Below are 23,036 nucleotides of genomic sequence, written 5' to 3'. Positions count from 1 at the left end.
GCCTCCACTCCAAAGATTAATGGCGGATTGAATTTTTATCTAGCACGGTGCATATTTTGGAGGACTAGCAAGAATATTTGGTGGGGGATTGGCGCCACTTGTTTACCGTTTCCAAAAGAAAAATTGTGCCCAAAGGGCATCGCCAATATCAAATTATTTGTCAATAAATTTTGCAATTCTACATCTGAGCTTTTGCCAGCCATTCGTTTCCTTCATCTGCCATGAATCAATACGCCAAAGAGTTATTTTTCAAGCAATCGTGGCATCGGGCTTTTGCTGCAGGTTTTTTGCAACCTGGATTTATTTAGTTCCAAGAAAAGGCAGCACGTCGGATTTTTCGTGACTGAACCATATGGACACCCTCACACGGAGATATCCGTTCCTTCAACATGGTCCCTGAGATGATTCCTCCTTCCGCAAAAATGCAAAGTACCAAGCCTTAATAATCGGGGAAACCAAGGACAGCCCCACCAAACTGGGCAAGCTCCTCTCCCCTTGGAATGCTCTCAAGTGGTCGATCCGGGTGAGCAGGTCTCTAGCTGAGGCGGCAATTTCAGTCTGCCATGTCGAGACATGCTACGATAGACTTTGTATTTTCACTTTCGACCAAACATGCTCACCACCTCCACCGAGGTGAAAGCGAGTCAATGAAATGAATTGTCATGCGATTCCAAGTCTTTTTGATTGACAAGAGCACCTCTCGGGTGAAGACCGCTGGTTCGAGCACCATTTTATGTTGAGAGAGTGAGAATGAGCAAGTGTAAAAATACAAGAGGAAAGGAACAAGTGATAAAGTGGACAGAAGCCTCTCCCAATGGCCCTTCTCATCAAGTTTATTCAGGGTTCATGAATATGTGGTGGCCTTCTTTGGCTCCATCTGAACAGACCTTGGTCCTTGCAGAAATGTTTAGTCGCAGAACGATCTATTAATCTTCCAGCTTCTTTATCATGTCCTTTTCAAGAGAAACAACAAATAGTGTATTATCATAGCCTATTGTCGCATGTTGGAAGAAGGCTTCAGCCAAGAGCTATTTGTGACGTTCGTCGGGAACAGATTTCCGTCCATGAGCAAATTTGAATGGTCTAATAACAAGGAGATATCTAGCCATGCTTTTAAATTGCACTCACTTTTAATCAGTCATCTTCAAACATACGAGTACGCACAGATATAAGGGTTAAGGGGGGTATGAGTTCCGAAATGACAGGAATTTGATCTCCCAAACCAGACTGCTGTGCTCTTTCGTGGAAGACCAAACCAGGCTGGTGGGATTAGATAAAGTAGGTTCTCTTCCACAAATGATTCATTCTGGCAACATGACGAGTTTTCATTCTCAGAAAAGAGGTCTTTCCTTCTGAAGGCCAACAAAAAAACGAACGGTGTTCTTCAATTTTTTGGCAATATCGATGCATCATCTACAGGAAAAAGAAAATCCCATTTCGCAAAGTGAGGGGGTCAATAACGAAGTAGGCCCAAAAGAAACAAAAGGATCACTTCCAGTCACAAGAGGTTCTTCTATTCGTAATGTTTAACTAAGATGAAGCACTAACGTATAACGCTAGCGAAAGCGAATTATTTCTTTCTTTCAAATATTCGGAACCAATCATAGTAACCAGAAATCAGCATTCATGGCTGAGAAAAGGTTTCCACCCATCCATGTCCTCTCGGATAAAACAGGGCTAAGGTTTCCTTGTCCTCAATCTCTCTCTTCACTTTCTAAGGGCCTTTTGAGCCGAAAAGTTATTCCAGGAAATGAGATAGGCCTACTGCTAAGTTGTATAGAGAGAGAGAATGGCTCAGGGTTGATTCGAGTTGTGTTGTGTGCTTTAGACTCCCACTGCTTGCATCATTAGCTGTCAAAAAGGTGGTAAATGGGAACAAATGGGACTGACGTTCCCACAGAGAACACTTAAACAAAAAGTCCTCACGAGAGATTAATCACTTGATTCTATCAAGTCAAAAAGGAGGTCCATTCTGTCTTGTCTATACACGAACATGCTATTCATCAAAGGGAAATGAGGCGAGAATCTTTTGCCTAATTTGTTTGATCAGAATTTGAATTGAATGTGCAAACGAACTGGGCGAAACGTTCCAAGAGAATTGGAATGGCTCTCAATGAGTTAGTTGGACGTCCTCGCTCCCTTAAGGCTTCTCTTCTTCGTTTCTTCCTTGTGAGGATGGAATAACATTGCAAGCTCCTAGAATCCCAATTGCAGATTGTTTACTAAAACAGCTTCAGACACTTCAACTAAAGAAACCTGACGGGAGGAAGGAAAACAGGGAATACAAAAATATCTTTCAAGAGGGACTACGAAGGCCCTCAAGGTCCATAATGTCGTAGGTTCGAGTGAGTGACTTTCTCCAACTGTTTCTTCATTCATAGTCAGCTGTACTGTGGACAACGAGGAGGGACACATGAACATTTTCACTAGGTCTTCAGGACCCAGAGCCACGAGCTTCCCGTCTCCGACGGACAGTTGGGCAAATGGTAGTCAGGTTTTATGACATACGAAGGATTTTGAACCACGACAGATTTCGGCAGAGTTCCTTGTTCTATTTCTAGCGTGGGAAGAGAAGGTTTGTTCCTATAAGGAGTCGAAAACAGCTCCGCAAGCCACCCATACTTATGGATCCACAACAAACTGACGACCTGCGTTGGGAAGATAGCAATACTAAATGAAGCAAAAGTTCTTCTGATCATTTCAAACTACTCCATAATGAATAGATGAAAATAAAAATATTTTGCAAGCAAAGCTTAGGGAAATATCGAATATTAGTACTTCAAAGGTAAACCGACAAGTCGATCACTTCTGTACCGTATAATAATTTCACTCTATAAGATCATTGAAAGACAGAATGATGAACGAAATTCTAGCGAATCAAATGCATTCTTTTATGCCGAGCCTATCCCGCATCATCCCACAAACTCGAGAGAAAAATATCCTCGTCAAGAATTTGAACCAAATGACAGTTATGCAAATAACTTATTGACAGGTAAGGTACAAACCATCTTGTCATACACCCAAAGCAACATTGTACTATTGTCTGCTAAGGGCCTTGCAACAATTCCTATTAGAATGAAATCCCATATTACATCAAAATCACCTCCCAATTCCCTTCAATAGCGGGCTCGAGTCTCAAAAAGAAACCGGATGGACATCAACATGGACCCAAAGTACCGATTCTCATGCTTGGAGCGATTGCTAATGCCAGAAGGCATCCAAGACTCGGACAATCAGAATGTAGGGCAACAAGTTACAATCAGATTTAGGGTCAGTCAATACCTTCGAGGTCAAAGGGAATGAACGGGCTTCATAGATAGTCCGGCCTCAAACAAGGGGTCTTTCGTTTGTTCAGATACAAGAATAAGGACTAGTAACAGTACAGTATGGGACACGGTCAGTCAAGTGGTGTTTCTCCGATCAATGATTAAGGCCAATGCCCGCAAATTGGTATCATTTAGGCCATTTATCTATGTGTTCTTCTTTTCAGGTCTATCGTACAAGGAACACAATCATCTTGAAACATCAGTAATTTTGAAACACAAACTAGCTTTAGGGAAATTTCAACCTGAACTTGGAACCTTGCCCTAACCTAACAATGCGGTTCTGGGTTAGATTAGAAACAAATAAAAAAATGAAGGATCATAGACAACTTTTATAGTATATTTCTCTGTCGGCACAAGATGAATCCCTCCTAGTTATTTTAGGGGTTGCAAGACTCGACGTCTCATCCCAAGATTCGTTCAGAGAAGCCATATTGGAACCCAAAACTTCTCCGAGCCTCAGGAACTTGTACTTTGAGATGGGCACATCCAATTCCCTAGGCCAAAAGCTAAGATCCTCCAATAACCCATGATCCGTTTCTTTACGTGACCTCTTTCCATTTTTTAAATCATTTCTTGCAACTTTCGAAGGCCCTGTTAACTGATTCAATCTGCTAATTGGACAAGCTAACCTGACGAATGTTCTCGTCCTCCTCAAGGTGATTAGATTAAAGTAACCTTTCTGAAGTTCATCTTTTTCCCACGAAGCAACTCAATGGAATCTGGAGCCTGCACACGGAATTCGATTGAACACGGAGAAAGGCCTTTGTTAAAAGGTGGCCTTCATCATCTCTAGATAGAGGCTGACCAGGCTGACTAACGTGCTGTACATTGTCTGTACTCATCAATCGCTTTAACGTTCCATGTGCCGGGAGAGAAGATTCAAACTTGAAGGCTTCTTCAAATGCAAGACAACTTGTGTCCGGATTGCAGCCAACAGAATGAATCCAACTTGACTGGGAAAACAGTGAAGAAGGTCACTAAGCAGAAAGAATATGAGGTTGTGTACCTAGATGAGATGCGGGATTGACGAAACCCGATACAGAACTTGTTAACCAAAATTAATCACCAGTGTGCTGCTGAATCAGATGTAAAGTCTAAGGGTACATTCAGATCCGAATGGGATCTGGAAATCATAAATGCAGCATAATCTCCTAGCAGACGCCACGGTTGGTTCTATCAATGGCCGCTCTCTTTGGCAAGTGGTTCACCTAATCCTCTTCAGAGAGACAAAGCTATCATTAGCTTGGGCTGAGCCTAAATCTCTCGAGGAAACATAACCAGTTTACGTTGGGAGAACAACCACCGCAAAGTCGTTCCCACTCTCCAACCCGGATAAAAAATAGTGAGCAAGGAATAGAGGTCACTCCTCAAGGTCTTTTGATTCAAATATGACAAGTACAGTACAAGAGTACATATTGTTATTATGCGTGCTTTTCTATTTAAGGATGAATGTGTGGACAACTTTCGCGAAAAAATTACGCTTGTATTCTGTAAAAAAAAATTAAATATACCAACTGTAATATCCATGGATAATTTTTAAGAACATTTCCCTTAGGCTGTTCTTCAATATCAAAATATGTTAGAGCTAAAACTTGAACCAAGGCCGACCAAGTTGAGATGGAAGAATATGAAATATCATTGACTTAGTTGGAATCTAGAATGCATTCATTCTAAAATAGGGAACAAGAATTCGACAAGGGCCACGGAAAGCTTCCTTGAAAAATAGTGTTCACATTACTCGGTGTTTATATTTATATAATGGACTATACAAAGGACCTTACATTACAAAGGCCTTTATGCTTTGAGGGCACCTTGTTTACAACCATAGTACACCTTAGTATACTGGCGTGTTGATTTCAACTTGAAAGTTCCCTGGAAATGGTGCTAGATGAAGGACATAAGCACTTTGGCAGCTAGCTCGTATTTTGTCAAATCTCATATGGAAATTCAGCTTACAAACTTCAACTTGTACAAATTTTGTATCCGTCGATCTATCAACCAATCATGGGCGAAAATGGAAAGGTATATTACTTGCCTTTTTCAATCTGCTCCATGCGAAAAAAATGGATAGGATAAATACGAAGCACAGCCTCCGGTTCCAATCTGATTGGGATCTCTTGGGTGAGCAAACCATTTAGCCCATCCATACTTAATCCACTGTCCCTTTAGAAGATGCCAGACGATTACAATTATCTAGACTCTGATTATCAGACCAAATTGTGTATTAGATTCGGGGCCAAGACAACAAATCTGGCGTTTCATAAGTCCGGTGCGTGCCACAGCAAAAAGTGAGCGATCAGAAAAGCGAAGAGGAAGCAAAAAGATTCACTGATGATAGTTCTTTCTTCGTCGATCAGACCAGATAATGGCTGGACGGAATGTCAACAATCGCACAAAAAGAGTCCAATTCATGATTTTTTGGACGTCTCAACGAGAACAAAAAAATCATGCAAAGCGAACTTTCGTTTGAAAATCATAGGCCAAAATGTTAACATCAACGTATCTTGTCCTGATATTTCCGAAATGAATACATTCATTTTAAGGAATACGTCCCTGCAAAAACAGATCAGACAACTCGACCCAGTAAAATAACTAAACACCACATATTGACCAAAAACATGATTATGGAACAAAACTACAGTCTTGCTGATTCAATTTGTTTGCAAAGATGTTAGCATCAGTAAGGCATTGAATTAAAAATCAAGTTTGATTGGAACATTATCCAACTTGATTTTCATGCCTTGCTTGATGTAAACACATGCTCTTGCTTTTAAAGATCAAGTGATGAATTGTGTAAAACCATTCAAATTGGGCTTAATTTCTGTACTGGGTCGAGTTGTCCACTGGGTTGAGTTGTCCTGGAACCAATCCATGATTTAATGATACCTAAATGGATTAGCATACCCGCTTAAGTGGATAACTACTAGAGTAATTTCAGCAATTAGATTTAGCATACGAATACGCACTTGGAACGATCATGCCTTGAAATTCTTTTCGGGCACTAAGAACCTCAACCCGTCGATCGACAATGGCACAATGGCAGCAAACGAGAATCTTTTCGTGTTTGATCCTCGGCAAAAAAATAAAAAAATAAATCCCTTTCCCTCAAAGACTGCAGATCCAATCAAGGTTTCGATCCACGTTCCAACAAATTAGGTCTCCAAGGTGGATTCAAGGGAACGATGAATGGGGAAATTTGAAAACTTTGTGAGCATGACCCAACCAGTTCCACCTCGCAAACATCAGATAAGGTGGCCGTTCTCAACCACAACCACCTTATCAAGGGAGGACCAAAGGGTGGCCTTCACCGACTAAACCTGGCCCAAGGTAACTCGTCTCAGGTTCCGACCCAGTGAACATACATCCGCCTTTGACTACCAAAGAAGGAAATGAGGGAGGGCGTTTCTCCTTTTTCAACCTCAACCTCTCACAACCTTCAGAGTAAATCATAACTTAGCCTTACTTCTTGGCCTTTATGCTTCCAAAAAGGACTTGTCTTCATTTCCTCACTAAATGGGTGAGACGAGATGAGCTTTAGGAAGTGCATTTTTAACATACCACCGCCATGCTTGAGAGTCGAGAAACAAAAGGTTTGAGAAAATGGCACTGCTTCCAAAACGTCCCTGGGGAGCACTGGACGTGTCACGAGGAAGGTTCTTAACATTCTTCTCCAGTGCACTTATCACATTTCCATCCTAATATTTAATACCCGCTCACCGAGGCAACGGTCGACGACAGCGGCCCATATATTCGCTTTAATATATACTATTTATTAATTTGGTGTCCTTGATAGTGTCATGTGAGTCAGACGCAATCTCGAGTTGTCCCACCTCATGCGAAGAATGACTTAGACCTCCATCAGTGGACAAACCAGCTTGCTAGTCAGTAAGAAGCAAACTACAGTACATAGTAAGCAAGCTTGCAGACCTCCTTTGGAACTCACCAAGGGTCCTTATCACGCCTCCATGACTACGTAATAAAGGCTCTTTGGCTGGATTTTCTCCAACCTTTGCACACGACTCACCACATTTTCCGGCCTTCGAAGTAACCAGATTCAACCTCTTTTGTAGCCAAAGTTTCTGACGGAAACGTCAGATTGCAGACTTTTAAGAATGATGGTCATTTCCGACGAACAATTCGCCTATATTTACACCCTCAGAAAACAGAAGTGGGGAAAAAACTAAGCCTAAAGCTTATTCTCTCGTTTTAAAATAGTGATTTGCAATGCTTCACTAAAACTTCAAAATACTGGACAAGTAAAATAATGCTTGGAGGTAGAATTTCTTTGTACAACTCTTCGAAATTCGGAACTGGTCTAAGTTTCCATTTTGGTACGTACTTTCCGTTTCCGTTTTTTGTGATTTTTGCCCAACTTTTTGAGTCGATACAAAGTCAAAGGAATCTTTATTTAAACTTTCCACCCGTTCCTAATGCTACAAATCACGGGGAAAAGACAACCTTATTCAAAGGGAACATCGACATATCGTAGGAAATCGTATTTTTTTTTCAGGAGAGTGTTTGCTCTGCGACTTGCAATTTCGCCATAATTTCGCCATAATTTCGTCAGAGCAAAATGAGGTCTTAACAACGTAGTTGCGAATCCGGAAACAAGTTTTACGCAAGATCAAATCAGCACGAGGAGCAACTCTCACGTGGATCCATTTCAACACACCGTGACCAATATTCAAGTGTGGAAAAACACTCATTACAACTCTTGTACCTCATTTACAAGCCAGACCCGAGGGTGGCTGGCTGGCTTGCCTTCAGGGACAGTCAGCGTAGTGCAGAATTGATATGCAAGATAAGTTTGTGTCCCTTCTTTAGCTTCGTAAGAGCCCTATGGTTGGCACAATCTTTGCCAGGGCTTCAGGGTTACAAATGGCAATCTTATGGCCTTGAGGCCAACAAAATACACGTTTCCGTCTATCTTTCCTCGCGGTCCTGGCCTTGAGAAGTAAAAAGGAACTTTTCTTCTGTCAGAATGTTGGATCAATAGTTCAAAGCAATTCTCCTGACAATCATCCTGACGAGGATCATAATTTGGGGGAGCTTTACCCGCCAGCCACTCTATTTTCGAACACTTCAGAGAGTGCTCTACAGGCTTCAATTGCCTGATAATAATCATTTGAAGATCCGTCTTACCTAGAAAACAAAAGAGCATTTGTTATTGGCATAGTAGCTCCAACTCCAAGTCTATTCAGCTCAACAATGATGTGTACGTATTACGATTATTGCGCCCCTCAAAAACAGATAATCAGTTGCTTGTCTGGTGCCTGGCATGTGTAAGCTAATAATCAGATGAATCGTCAAACTCCCCAACCTCCGGATACAGTCTCACATCGGTCCAGTTGTTGGTAATGAGTTCCATAATTGATATAATGTCATACAACTAAACACATACAAGTTCAGCATGATGGCTGTTATACGATAAAATTGTGCTTCCCTAACTCACTCTTGGCAACAATGCTTGTATCGTAGAACGTACCAAGAAGGCCTAGCAAGTTTTTTTTGTTCTTGACATACAATGCAATTTTAGTTGAACATATAAGGAAAATGAAATTCCAACTCAAATTCAGGTTGCTGTAAGACGGATATTCTTTATAATTAAAAGTCATGTGAAAAGGCTGAAGAACGGTCCAAGCTCATGGAGCAACGCAAAGACCTCTAAATTGTGAACTCTGCAATCTAATGAGTCTTAGTCAAAATTAAACTTTTCCTGCTTGTTGCACTGAACTGCCTCCATTTTGTATAAAGTCAGAAATCTTCGGAGTTAGAGAATAGAAATTAAACGCAGATGGCAACCTCCTTATTTTGGACCGTGTTGGAATAAAACTGAGCCAACTTCAACTCTTCTGCATCAGTATACTTAGCTCTTTCTTTTGGCACTTCTTCTTGCAGAAATAAACTGACTGGGTCTCAATCGAAACCTTCAACCTTGATCAAAGACAAAATAACACAAAATTTCTCAGTTATGAAAATGACAAGGTTTTCCAGGAAATGAGCAAGAACACTTGTGAGAATAACATTCATACTTGTTTTAATAACAAGATTCATACAGTCAAAAAAATGTGCTAAAAGTAGTTTTTCCTCTTTTGTCCCCTTTTACGCCGTTAAAACATAATAATCTCTGAAGGGATCCAATTCTGCGAACGTGAACTCAATATTACATTATTAGACCTTATCAGGACATTTTATGGGCGCTCTTTAAGATGTCACCGCGAATATTTGTTCAATTGCCAGTTTGGTTTGTGAGTGAATAATATAATGACAGCCCAACAAAACAAATAAAGAGCCTCTTGACCTCAATGTTTCATTTTTCACTCTCATGAGACTGGGTATTCTTCATACGAAAAGAGAACCAAACTTCAACCAAGCAAGAGACCCCAAACGTACGTCATTCAATATTCACTGAATATTGTTCTCTGGGTTTCTTACTCATATCATCTGATACTTCTGACAAGCAATGGCGCCTGTCCAATTGTAAGAAACCATATCGAGGTAAATTGAATGCATGGTTCGAAAAAGCAAATAGCCACCGTGTCATGAGGGAGTGGACGATAATCTCGCTCTGGTCAATTGTATTAGATCTTGCTTCATCCGTCTTCAAGAAAATGAGGTTCTGTGGCAACTAGATTAAGAGATCTACTAGGAAGCTGCTTCTAGATGAAATCGTTGAGAACCACCGCAAAACTTTGGAACGAACACGTTTCATAGAATGGTACATGTGCTCGGTGTTCCGGAATACTTGCCCAGAATTTGAAGTTTGTGCACTTTCTCTTTCTTGCTCACAACTTCATCAGATAATTAAGGGTGGTGCGCCTGTTGTTCACTAGTTCCATTGTTCCACCAGAGCCTTCATGATAGTGAAACATTGGGTTCACTTTTTCCCGTCACTCAGATCGTCTCTAAAGACGAGCAAGAACGATCCTTCAGGGTCAGGAATTCAATCTGGCATGGCTTGGAAAGGAACAACGTCGAAGAATGTCAAGGCTGAATTGTGGAACAACTCTAGACAAAGGATTGAGATGAGATAGACCCAGTTCCAAATGTTGCCCAAGCCCTCCTAAGTCTTCTTCCTTCGTTTCTTTGGCTGAAGCCCTTTTCCAAACAAGTGGAGCCACCCACTAAGAACAATGAGAAAACAAGAACATCATCAAAATGTTGTTCAACAAGGCCACAAGTTTCGCCTGTTTGGACCATATCCGACTGGTCACACTCACTAACTCATTCACGCACACACACACATACACACGTGTAAGACCAGGGCATCAAAGAGCAAGGTTGTAAGCTCAACAGCAACAATTGATCCAACCATTGTAGGTGCGTACAATGCTTCCGTTGTCCGTACTGATCCAAGAGCCTGATCCGACAAATGAGGGAGCATATAATGCCTTTGCCATGTTCTCGGAACAAAACAAAGGAAGAATGGCCGAAATGTGTTACCTCCTTTGGAAGAAACGAGAACAAAGGCTATTCGGATTTAGTGGATGCCAGAGTCATTACTCGTGGAATTTGTTCCAGTCCGCGTTCCATTATTCGATTCTGAGCTTAACTGTGGAATGTATGGCATTCATAGGACCATCGACCTGGGCCTTGTTGCACTTAATAAGCAGAAATGTGGGGAGAAGAGCCCATGTGTCAAATAATTGTAGTACAGCATTGATTAACCAACTTCGGCCATGTGGCCGTGTAAACAATGTAACTTCTTGAAGTAATGTCAAATGAAAAAGTCGACTTCAGGTTTGTTGGTTTATTGTAAATTTACAAATGCTTCGATTACATAGATTGTGTTGTGGAAAATGGAACTGTTTCAATTGGAACACACATCAGCCATTTCGAATAATGAGTTGACTTAAATCACTCTTGAAATAGCTCATAGAAGTTGAGACAAAGAAGGACTCCAGGGCCAAAAAGTACTTGTGTTTTATTCCTTTGAAGAGAGCAAAATAGACATTAGCCAATTTGATGAGGAGTTCGATAAAAAAAACAGAAGAGAGCTATTAACAATGAGGAATGCGCCATAGTGTGCAACAAAACAAACGCCCAATATGTCAATGATTTGGCGCTGTTTCCTACAGTGTGGCATATTCAACAACTTGATACATTGGAAGACGTGCAATATCAGATAACTCTACTACGTACATATGTTCCATGGTAACAAAACCTTGGAAAATGCCCCTCTAGAGCGGCAAAAGATATTATGTTCTAACAGGCCTCTTGGAGATGAGTCCCTTCACTAAACGTAAACTATCTCAGCATGACAAAGGTAAAAACAAATAAAGTCCTGATATTAGATATTATTATGTCTGAGAGAGGCAATAAACCTCAAGGTCTGGCCGACAAATGCTAGCAAGGTGGGGAATTGCAGATATAATATTGGCATTTTTTGCATGGGTCTTACGACAACGTGGTGAGCTTTCTCCTCCACTCTTTTCATCCCAAGCAAACAAAACATGGTTAGGAAATTCCCCGAGGCCAGCTTTGCCTCAAGCAATGAAATTATGATTCTTTCTCCGGTCTTCTTACGTTGGAGAATATTTTACTAACCAGAGAGGCTCCCCCGCTTGGTTTTATGAAACTATTCAAAACACTTTAATGGTATCCTGATTGGCGCGTATGGATTTCAGTATAAAAGAGGAATATTTATCAATTAACTTTCGTAGTTGAGAAATTTAGGTCAAGGACAGTTGTTGGGACGTCTGTAGGATTTGAACCTACGTCAATAAATTTAAGCTTTTTATAGAGACATAGTTATTTTCATTGATCCAGGTTGTTCCCACTCAATCATGTAATTTTCAGACAAGGGACAAAAAGTAATTAACAGACGACTTACGTAACTTCCCTAGTCGATTTTATTAGAAAGTAAGGGTCAAGAAAAGCAATTCCACCTCTTTGGAAAAACCTTTTTGATTAATTGTTTCCGTCATCAATATCATTGTCGGTCTGTCAACATTTCATCGAAAAGAAAAAAAACACCATAAAATGATACGACTACAATGTATATTATAAATCAAAGAAGAATCGGATTCAAAGAGCGCTGAAATTCAAGACCCTGATTTTGTTGTAATTAATATCGTACCAAATGAGTACAAAAAGCGATCTTGACTGAAAATATTCCTCGGAAAACATTCAAATAGCGAACAAAACAAGTGTGGAAGTTCAGACTGGGGAAAACCAGATGATTGAAAGAGAGCCTTTCTCGAGCATAATGGAAATTCAATTTCAACAGACTCAGTAATGCAAACGACAGATTGAGAGCACAAATTAGATCGGAAGGACTAAGGGCAAAGAATGTGCCCTGATTCAGGAAATAGCTGTCAATCCAAGACTCACTAATCACGAGTTCTTGGGATCATCTAATGAACAGAAGCATCTCTTGATGGATTTTTCATTCTTCTATCCATCTATTCATTCATTTACTCCCCCCATCCCTTCGTTCGTTCATCCATCCATCCTACTGTCCTTGGAAAAAAGCCACAATGACTTGACGCAAATCCTCAAACAAAAGTGATTTAGCACCCTAAGGAACGGTTTGACTTGGAAAGGCGGTTTCACTGAAGGTGATACACATTTGTCAAAATCACGCAATCCAAACGAATCCAACTTAAATCCCAAACCCCTGAAGGTAACCATGATTTCAAAGCCACGTTTCGAGAAACATTTGTTGCTACTCATTTCCTGCATCAGCGCTTCCAAGACAGATTCCCTCTGCACTTCAAAAGAAGAGACCAAAATGAGATTCTAAATGGCGTCACGTTTCCAGACAAGTTCCACAAAAAGGCAACAATTACATTGACAGGGACACAATAGAATCCATTCTGCAGGTTAAAACGAGTTAGTACTGGTCACGGAAAGGGTACGAGAACGAATTAACCGGACAAACAAGGTCATGTAGGGAACCCATATACGAGCCAGCCAGCCAAGTTCTCTAGTTCTCCTCCTCCTCGTCCTCTAGGTAGCATTGTTGTGTCTCTAATCCTTCAGTGGAACAAAGGGCGTCGAGAGCCCCAAAATAAGCAACAACAGCAACAATTTCCAACACTCAACGGACGAAAACTAACGTGGTTGGGGCCAACAATTGACTTGGAAACTTCGCTTCTAGCAAATAAAACATAGTTTTGAGCGTGTTGATGGTCGAAAAACAGGTCTCAAGACACATTGACGTCATCACAAAAAGTCCATGCTCTCAAAGTTAACCTTGAACTCGATCCCTCTCTGTAAGAGCTACTTTCTCCAACCTAGTCAAATATCAATGAAAATCAATGACCCGCATTACAATATTGAACTACTCTCCAGAAGGGATCCTAGAATCATCTGGAAACTGGGGTTCCCAAACAGGAATTTGGTTGGATGACTGATTCTCAGACAAAACGAACTTGATGCTAAATCTTGAACTGGACATAGTAATTCTCACTCAATGGCCCGTGAACTTAACCCAAAAGAGGCGTGGGTTGGCTGTCACTTCTTCCCCGAGCCATGCAGAAACATCCAACGCTCCAATGCATTTAATTCCAATCCAAGGCAATGTGCAAATCTAGTAGCTTCCAACTTCCTTTCTTACTTGTCCCGTGTCGTTGCTTTCGTCGTAGTCGTTGTTGTTACTAACCTAGTTTCAGAAGGGCGGGCAAGCTGTCTCACAATCTCCAAATCTTAACCGGGTTAATGTGGATCATAAATATGAACCTTCGGATGAGGTTGCCATGACTAAGACATAGGACTGCATAACGTGTGACATTCAGGAACCTCTTGACGACCACCGGAAAGTGCATTGGTCAGTGAACTTTCCGACACACCCGATGCAATACATTTATATACTTCGCTGGCAGAGGGTTCTCACGTGCATTCCCCCAGAACTAGTTTTTCTTAAGTAGGGGAACATTGACTGGAAAGCGAGCTCGCCTCTAGGCGACAAAGCAACATCCACAGATAACAAAGTTTCAGACCAACTTTCTTGTTTTCGAAGCCTTGATTGATCAAAGAAGTTTCAGGTGTAGAGCAAAACAATGGCATTTTCCTGGAGCATACTTTCCAATCACAGATATGGATGGATGCGAGACAAAGGAAACTCGACCCGGGCACATTGTTCTCTAACTCCTTTTGTTACATCCACCGGTGTCTTTTCCAATTCAACGGATATATTGCACACTTGGCTATTCCAATCGTTCATCTTGCCTGAAGAGTGAGTAACCATAACAGGAAGAGAAACGCAAGGTCGTGTCTCATCAGCCTTGGCGGAAAGTGCAAAAAGACCCTTGGATGACTTGACTAGACAAGGCTTGTCTAGAAGCTGCAAAGGAATTGAACTTGGCGTGCCTCAAAATCAGTTCAAATGTCAAGGCTTAAGAACGCAAAATGGTTTCATTCCGTGTCTTTGTTCAACAACAAGTTCGATGAGCGACAGAGTCAGGAAAGGCCGTCACGTAAAGGCCAAATTTCCACTCTTCAACTCTTCAAGGGGCTCGGAAGAAAATTGCTTGGGGACAGAAAATTCTGCTCGGATTTGGTGGGATCATGGGTTTGAGACCAGGCGGTCAAGGTGGAATTGAACTGGATATTACCTAGCTCGTGAACAGTCCAATCCAATCTAGGCCAGGATTGTCTATTCTCTGAAGCTGAAGAGTTGATTGGGCCAACACGATCCCAGGTATTCGTCTTTGAAACGATGGTCCGTTCCCTGAATCTCTTGTAGCTTATGAAAAACACTGCCGTCGTTTCGAGAGGCTTCGGAGACCACTTTTGGCAGGTAAGAAGCAGTCTCATTGAGGAGAAAACTCTCTTAACAAGGATGCAGAATTATTTTTGCTTCATCGAGCACAACTAACTTGAAGTTAATTGCAATAATAAAGCCTTCCATCTTTTCCATTTGGCCTGGAAAGAGCCAACTAAGCCTTCAGCACTCTCAAGAAAGAGCCAACTAGGCCTTCAGCACTCTCAGGAAAGAAGCACGTTATTTACATACATTTTTTTAAAAACATGCAAGTACGACGAATGAGGGCAAAGCTGCTAAGAGGGAAATGGTCTGAAGGTCTGATTTCGAGATCCTTGGGGAGCAATTAACCAACCTGGAAACTTAAAACACCTGTCCAATGCATTTTGGTTCTCTAGGGAACACACTCAAGGTGGTAATTGGTAGGCTGCATGGCCAATTTGTCTTGCATTCTCGGCAAACACTTACACTACTAGCCCGTTCGTTAGTGTTCTTTAACTTCTGGAATAAATGGCGCACCCGCCATGGCAATTTCACGCCCTACTTGGACAAATTCTTCTTAAGTACACAACTGCGCCTTTTTGAGGTCCCTATTTTTTGAGGATAGATGAACCATTTCGGTCACAAGATTCCTTGAACCTCGCAACGAAATGTCAGTCATTGGACCCTAGCCCCAAGCAAGCACCTTGAAACGAGAGCACAAAAAGAAACGGTAGTAACAAAACAAATATTTGCCAGAGCCACGAGATGAATAATTCAGCTTGATCTTAACCAGGCCTTTTCTTCCCTCCGCCCACCATGCGGGAGAGGAGGCCTTAATTCTGTGCACTTTTCACCTTGGATGTAATGACATATAAGATGCCAAGTATGTCTTATCAGGTAGGTTAACCGGTGAGGAGGTGGCTGGTGGCATTGGCACAACCCGCTTCAGCGAGCACTCAACCAAGGTGAAGAATTTGCAGCCCCTTCATGAGATCTCTCACCGATAAAGCTGGGACACAACAACACACGGATGATCCTGTCGTGCATTCCATTCCTGGGTGAAAAATGCATTCCAAATTTCATTTTCTTCCTCTTGATGAGCTGTCTTGACACGGATCAGGAGTGGAAAATATCCTCTCTTCAAAGGTTAAGATGGTATTACGGCCACAATCGCATCCCTCTCAGTCACTGAAAGGTCCATTCCAGTCCAAAAGGTCTGTTCGTGATGGATTATTATGACATGTCATTTCAAGATCAAGGCGACTTGGTTCCACCTCTATGTTCTTTTGGTTGAAGAAAGCATTTTAGCCTAAATGGAACCTTCAAGTACAAGCGCACAAATACAAACCCACACACACGCACGCGCGCTAGTCAACGGAGAGGGATTTTTTTATTCTTATGTGGCTTTGTAGTTGGCAAAAGGATGCACAGAACTCTTTGCCGGTGATGGATCAGCCTTCGTAAAAGCGCGTTTCAATGCTGTAGAAGTGCAAAAATGCTTGAAATGACCATCTAGACCAAAAATGGGATGCCAGTAATTATACGTCAAGGCATTTCTTGTTATATCTTGTCGTATCCCTAGAGGAACAAAGTCACTTTCTCTTAGTATGTGGCTTTTCATTTGGGAATGAATGAGTGTTCATTAGTTTTAAACGCAACAAATAATTCATTTTAGCTTGGCTTTCCTTTGACTCGCCTTGGAAGCCTCATGCAATTCGAACACAAGAACGTACTCAAGAACAGATTGGAATAACCAAGCTTAATTAGTCGAGAAGTAATGAATAGCAAAAGGTCGTTACTTTCAAACCTCGATTAAATGTGACGTCATATCAGCCAATTTCACGAACGATATCTACTCTTGAGTACAGCCTTCAGCTTTCAGAAATGAGCAATTCAGAAAATAATCCTTTTTTTCTGAGAATACTTAATATAGGAAGAACAGACCAGATTCAAACAACTCTTGAATAAGTTTGAACACCTCCATTGGCCTTGGGAGAATTTAATCCCATTGCCTACAACCTACCTCCCTAGTATTGTCAGTTTCTATTAAACTTTTGCCCTGAGACCCCCCGCTCAACAAAAAATGGACTTCCGTGACATAATAGCAATCGGATCTAGCCTTTAAGGCCTCCCTAGGAGGTCTAGCCACACGAACTGGCTGAGTGTGAATATCCATGATTACATAATGCACTGCCCAGTCAAGCAAATAACGGAGGTACTTGAAGCGGAAGACGACCGTTCTCACTCATTGTATTCCAAAAAGGACAAAAGAGAGAATGATACTTCAACACAACACCTCTCCAGGGTCCAGAAGGCCTTAACACATAGAATAGAACAAAGCACCCACTTAGAAAGCCGATAGCTTGATTAGCAATACAAGAATTTTGATGAACACCACGATGCCTGAAAATTGAGTCGCTGGCAGTTTCTTGAAAGAACTGGAAATTTGTGAACAACCGATTCAATGTACCTACAATTTCACAACCTTCTTGTAAGGTGCTAGTTGAATTGGATATTTATTCAAAGACTCCATATCGCTATCGTAACTTAATCGCAATGTTAAGCATGGTCGACGCTTTTTCACAAATCAAGGTGACATTAGAAGCCCTATCTATAGGAATCTCATATCAAAGACGGCAAAATTCCGGGGTGTGAAGAGACTTCGTGGCAAATAGGGCACTTCTCTTCAATGGCCATTGCCTTGCATCTTTTCGTAATAAGCGATAATGTACCATGTTGGTACCAAATCCTCGGCTCGAAATTCAAGAGGGTGGGCTGGGAAATGCGAGAATTCCTGGCAAGTCCCAGTCCAAAGTAATTCTGCTCGAAGCTTGGAGAAGCTCGATGAAAAAGTGGTGCGTAATCAAATTTCCAGTTTCCTCAGGCATCTAGGCCTTTACATAAGGATGGCGAAACTTTCGTGGGTGTCCCTCTTTGAAGGTCACGAGGGCCACCATAAAAGACAGTTCATTCGACGAGAATGAGGCTAGCAAGCGGGGATTGGTGAAGCTTCGCACTTTAACTCATAAAAATTGACATGCCAGCAGTTTAGGGACCAAGAAATCCCACGAGCCAGTTTGAAACACACGTACCATCATAGCATGGGAGAGCACCGCTCGCCAGTGACAGGATTGGGACAAAATCGAGCCCATAAGGGGATCATTGACATATCATAAAAGTCACGCGGTAGTAGTACTCAAGAGGTAGCTTTGAGGGAAGTGATACCAAATTGCTAAGGGTGGTGGAATCAATAAAGCGATGTGTGCAGGAAGGCCACAATCAAAACCGCTTTGAAGGTTTCAATGAGAATTGCTAATCGACCTTTTAGTACACCCTAGTCATGGAAATTGAGAAGAATACTCTTGAGGGCAAAGAAGCCTTTCAAGAAGCCGTCATATGATAATCAATCGTTGTCTAAACATCCCTTCAGTTCTGCTCCATTGTTGGGGATATTTGTGCAAAATAAATACATTGTGCCAGTGGGTGCGGATATTCGATATCCTTTTTTTCCAGGAGCTATCCTACCTGACTGGATCCGGTGGTGTTGCTTCGCTTGGGCGACTTCTTATTCAGATGATTTTTGGGTGGTGGGGAAGGCGCCACATTCGGCGAAGGTCTTGGAGGTGGAAGAGGGGGCGTGCCCGATAAATTGGGCGTACTGGATTTATTCCTTGCCGGCAAGGGCGGCGGAATGGTCGCAAGAGGCCTAGGTGGAGGAGAAGGCGTGTTCGTTTGAGTGTCCCGAGGATCCAGAAAAGGCAGAGACGTCGGACAAGATTCGGGCTGTAAAAAAAAGAATATCAACTATGAAGCCTTTGAGGTGAGGCAAACTACCACGTTCTGAGGTATACGAGGCTCAATATCAGAGCGAGCAGCAAGAGGGAGGATGCATGTCAAAGGTGCCAGAAAACGGTCCTATACGATGTTGCCAATTTCAATGGAGCAATCGAGACAAACAGCGGTGAAGACGGGAAAGAGACAAGGCCTTGCCAGAAGGTTGGAATGGCCTTCCATAGGGTTTGCACACGCTCATCTGCTCACTAGGGTAGCCCAAGACAGATCTTGTCGACTGGCTAAGACTAAGTCAGCGTTTATTCGCTTTAGGAGAAATTGACGGGGAACCCTGAGTGCTCTACATGAGAAGTTTCAAATTCTTAGTGAAACTTCTTCCAACTTTGGATGAATAATCAACGAACGATGACATCACTTGTGCTATTTCCGAGAGCAAGGAACAAACTTTCCTCGACTACTTTTCTCTTCTTCTTTTTATCTTTCCCCTCACCTCATTAACTTTGGCAGGGGTTCTTCAGATTGAAGTATCCTTCCTCGAATCTCTTAAATGCTTTCAAAAAAATCGACAACCTTCTTCAATTCTTTCGACAACCGACCCGCTTACAATAATTGAATTGGAAGCGAAACAGACAACCTTGACAGAGGGCTCGAAACGAGGGCTGGGACCAAAAGTGACAATCTGAGAGATAAAGATGAAAAGACGGAAAAACTATCCGATGAGGCTTCCCCATGTCTCTCTCATCCTGGGATTAACTCAGAGCTAAAGAATCTTAGTCTTCAATTCTGGTCTTTCTGTCTCTGTCTTCAAGGTCACACTATGATAAAACAGGAAAGTGGGGCGGGCTCTTTTTTGTTTCAGATAAGGCGTTGCTGGCTCCAAATCCACTGGGAATTTCTCGCGAACCAAAACTTTGCCTCGTCTTCCTTTGTTTGGTGCTCAAGCATCTAATTTTTGGCACCATCAAATTAGATTCCCAATTGACTTCGACTGTATTTACAAAAAAAGGAATGTGATGGCCGAGAAAAAGGCGGGGTTCGAGGCTTAGCTCTTGACAGAGATTCTCACCAGTGTTTGAAATGAAGTGTTCTTTTTCTTTTTGACCGCTTGGTTTGCAGTACTTCCAGCGAAAATTGAGACTCTTCACTCTCACTCACTCTATCCTCTTTTCATCTCTCTTTCTCTGTATTTGAGGGTCTTCTCCTTGTAGCTATCCATCTGGGGGGAACGATGACAAATGGCCGACAAAGATGGACCGGTCACTTTTTTGTGGACCCAACCCCAACTCTTTAGGACCAGACATGATCCATGATAAAACACATTTAAATTGACCACGAGTGTCACTGGGCGAGGAATTCGCCAGTATCGCTCGTCCTGGCCTTGCTGTGTTAGAAAGACATTGAAATCAAAGCCTTTGCTTCCCTAGGGCCTTCTACACAGGAAGGCTAGGTTTCTCACAAAACATCCACTCTAAACCAGCAGAAAGGCTGATATGATGCGACAGCCTCCATACGAATCGACGAAATTGGATTTCTAAGAGCCTCATGGGCGTTCCACTCAAGCCTGTGCAGGGCATGTGGATTTGAATTTCAACTAATCGAATGAAAAGGGCCCACATACCACAGACTCCAAGTCGTGGTACATGCTGGATTTAATCATTTTTGCTTCGACGAGCGCTATCAAATTTCCCAATCTTTAAGTCCCTGGAACGGTTCAATAACGAGTTGAGCCTGAGGCCAAAATTTTGGTAGCAGTGCATCGTCTGAGAGCCTTCGACGGGCGATGGGCTATGGGCTTCAACGCCCTCCTGAAGGAGAGACACACTCTTCCTTATCTCCTCATGGTTAGGACAAAGACAGAAGGAGAGAGAGAGAGAGAGGCCTTATTCTTTTTCTCTTCTCTGGTTTCGATGGTCAAGTTCGCTGATTCTTTGAACTGTTCTTCGATCGCGATTGATCAGTGAATTATGTGGATGATTGGAGACTTGGCAAGATCTATGGTCTCTCCTCATTCGGGGTGGGCGTGGGTCCCAAGGATGGAACAATTGCCACCTCCGTTCATGCACTATGTCAACATTTTTTCCACGTTTCACGTACGAATGAGTGGAGTGGGGGGACGGAAGCAGGAAAACGAGGCTCAATTTCTTCCCTCTCGAACTTGCCATCTTGCCATCTTCTCGCTCTCTCGACAACACCGCCGACGTCGTCGTCGTCGGGCATTGCCCAAAAGTGGGCCCCTAAAGGCTCACTTTTATGAGGGTCAATACCAGACGAGGTCCCAGCCATGCTCGTCCCCATCCCTCTGGTCTCGTCCTTTTCTCGCGTTCCATAGCTCTCCTTATCCGCCCACCCACACGCTCTATAACGTACAGTATGTAATGGCAGACATCCCCTTCATTGGGAATACCTTGTCCCGCCTAAATTGGACTTGGATCAAGTTTGGAACGAGCTTTTTTGCGGTTGGTTGGCTGGCTGGCTGGCTGGCTGGCTGGTAGATCAGCTGGCGGATTGCTCTGCTCGGATGCGAAGAGTCCTTCTCCGTGTTCACAATTCTTATTCCGGTCTGGCTAGCTCGAGCATGGTCAAGGTGGGTTTGCTGATCTCGTTTGGTCGGGAGTTGAGCATGGACTGAATGGAAAATGGCGTTTACGATACGATCGAGAATGAGATGAGAAATTGCGGCAAATGGTTTTATGAGGTTTTTTCATCTCTTTCCGGCCCACCTTTCAGCTCATAGAGAGGATGCAGCGAAGACCGTGTTGAATGTTGATGACTACTTCTCAAATTGGTTTTTATCAGCCTCGCTCGACCTTCATCTCCTTCGCGTTTTTCATCGTCCTCGTCAGCGTCGTCTTCTCCTCCCCCTCCTTCCTTCCCTCCTTCCTTCCGTCCTTCCTTCTCCTTCCTTCTGTTACTTCCTCGACCTGGAGAAACGTCTTCTGATGCGTTCCAATCACCTCAAAACTTGGATCATCAGGCGGGAAATGAAAATCTGATGATATTGCCATTCACTCGCCCATTGAAGACACTCAAACTTGGGTCAAAGAGGGCCGGTCACGACCAAGACGCAGCCAGCCATTCATGAGAAAGTTTCCCTTAAATGCACGTCAATCGCCTTTCAAGGCTCGATATTTCCTGTTCGTACCATTAAGCACTCCCCCTGATAACCTGCACCTTACTCTTAAGCAGTACGTACCGTTTGTCTCTTCAAATTCTCCAGCTTGCCCTTAAGCTTGTCCAATCGTTTGGTGGCTAGATCCAGATCCGTCTGTCGCTTCCGTGTGAAGTGTCGGACCAAATCCTGTCGAAGTTGGTCCACATTTCTTTGCTCTTGTTCAACCATTAAATGCACAGTGTGGATCTTATCGTTCTGGAGCTGTCGAACAACATCAGTCTAGAAGAAGAATACAATGCAGTGGTGGGTTCCCAATCAAACTCAGGTGGGTTTTTTTTCGAAAGATTGGCCATTTACGAGGTTGGCAGGTCTTTTAAGCGTTTCCTTCGAAAATCAACAACTAGAAGCAATCAAAACAGTGTGAGGAAGGGTCTTAGACACTGCTTGGAAAAAGGCAACAAAAGAGACTGGAAAAAAAGAATTTCATCTATATAGTCAAGAATATATGGAAATATTGAGTTGGAATCACAAAGTAAGAAGGGACACGTTTTAAGGCGCATTTGCGAGACAGCTGGAACAAGATCTGTGGGTAAAAAGAGTGGAACAGATACGAAGAAGATCATTGGGTCAGTGGTCGTGGCCAAAACGTACATGCAACCAAGGTGATTGGCAAGGAGAAGATTGAGATGGCTCTGGAATTCCATGCCATCCCGCTGTCGAATGAATTCCAAAGCTCCAACGCTCGGACCAGCTTCTGGGTTTGCCACCCGCCTCTTGATTGCCACTACTATTGCTATTGCCATCCCGATCTGAGCGACCAAAACTCAACTTTCGCAAAATGGAACTGGCAGAAGTTTTTCGGGGCAAATTGCCACTATTTGGAGGTTTTAGAACGCTCGGCTGGAAGGAAAATTTAATGAACGAAGAAAGAAACGATGACTGAGGAGGAAGCACGGCCAGCTTTTTGTCACAAAATGGAACAAAAGAGGCTCCATTAAAGTCGGCGAGTTCATGAACACTGAACATGGTCAAATTTCTGCCATGTGACTAGCTAGTTTCGAGGCCACATCCCACGATCATGGATTAAAAAAAGATTAATATCAGGGAGCACACTCTT

General features: G+C 42.6%; 1 protein-coding gene across 7 annotated transcripts in view; it reads right to left on the bottom strand.

Moving 5' to 3' along the window:
- Positions 1-23,036, bottom strand: part of LOC131884098 (uncharacterized) — a 123,192-nt gene that overhangs the window by 97,196 nt on the left and 2,960 nt on the right. For 6 of the 7 annotated variants that reach the window (XM_059231746.1, XM_059231748.1, XM_059231743.1 and 3 more), the window contains exons 4-6: positions 22,571-22,819; positions 22,001-22,198; positions 18,541-18,798 (exon numbers count right to left, since the gene is read on the bottom strand). In XM_059231746.1, coding sequence (XP_059087729.1) covers positions 18,541-18,798; positions 22,001-22,198; positions 22,571-22,819 — 705 coding nt within the window. The remainder of the gene's footprint in view (positions 1-18,540; positions 18,799-22,000; positions 22,199-22,570; positions 22,820-23,036) is intronic. The other variant, XM_059231747.1, reaches the window with a different exon arrangement.

This window comes from Tigriopus californicus, chromosome 7 (assembly GCF_007210705.1).
Source record: "Tigriopus californicus strain San Diego chromosome 7, Tcal_SD_v2.1, whole genome shotgun sequence".
Lineage (NCBI taxonomy): Eukaryota > Metazoa > Arthropoda > Copepoda > Harpacticoida > Harpacticidae > Tigriopus > Tigriopus californicus.
Note: the sequence above shows the minus strand (reverse complement) of the source record. Positions and strands in the feature narration are given on the sequence as shown.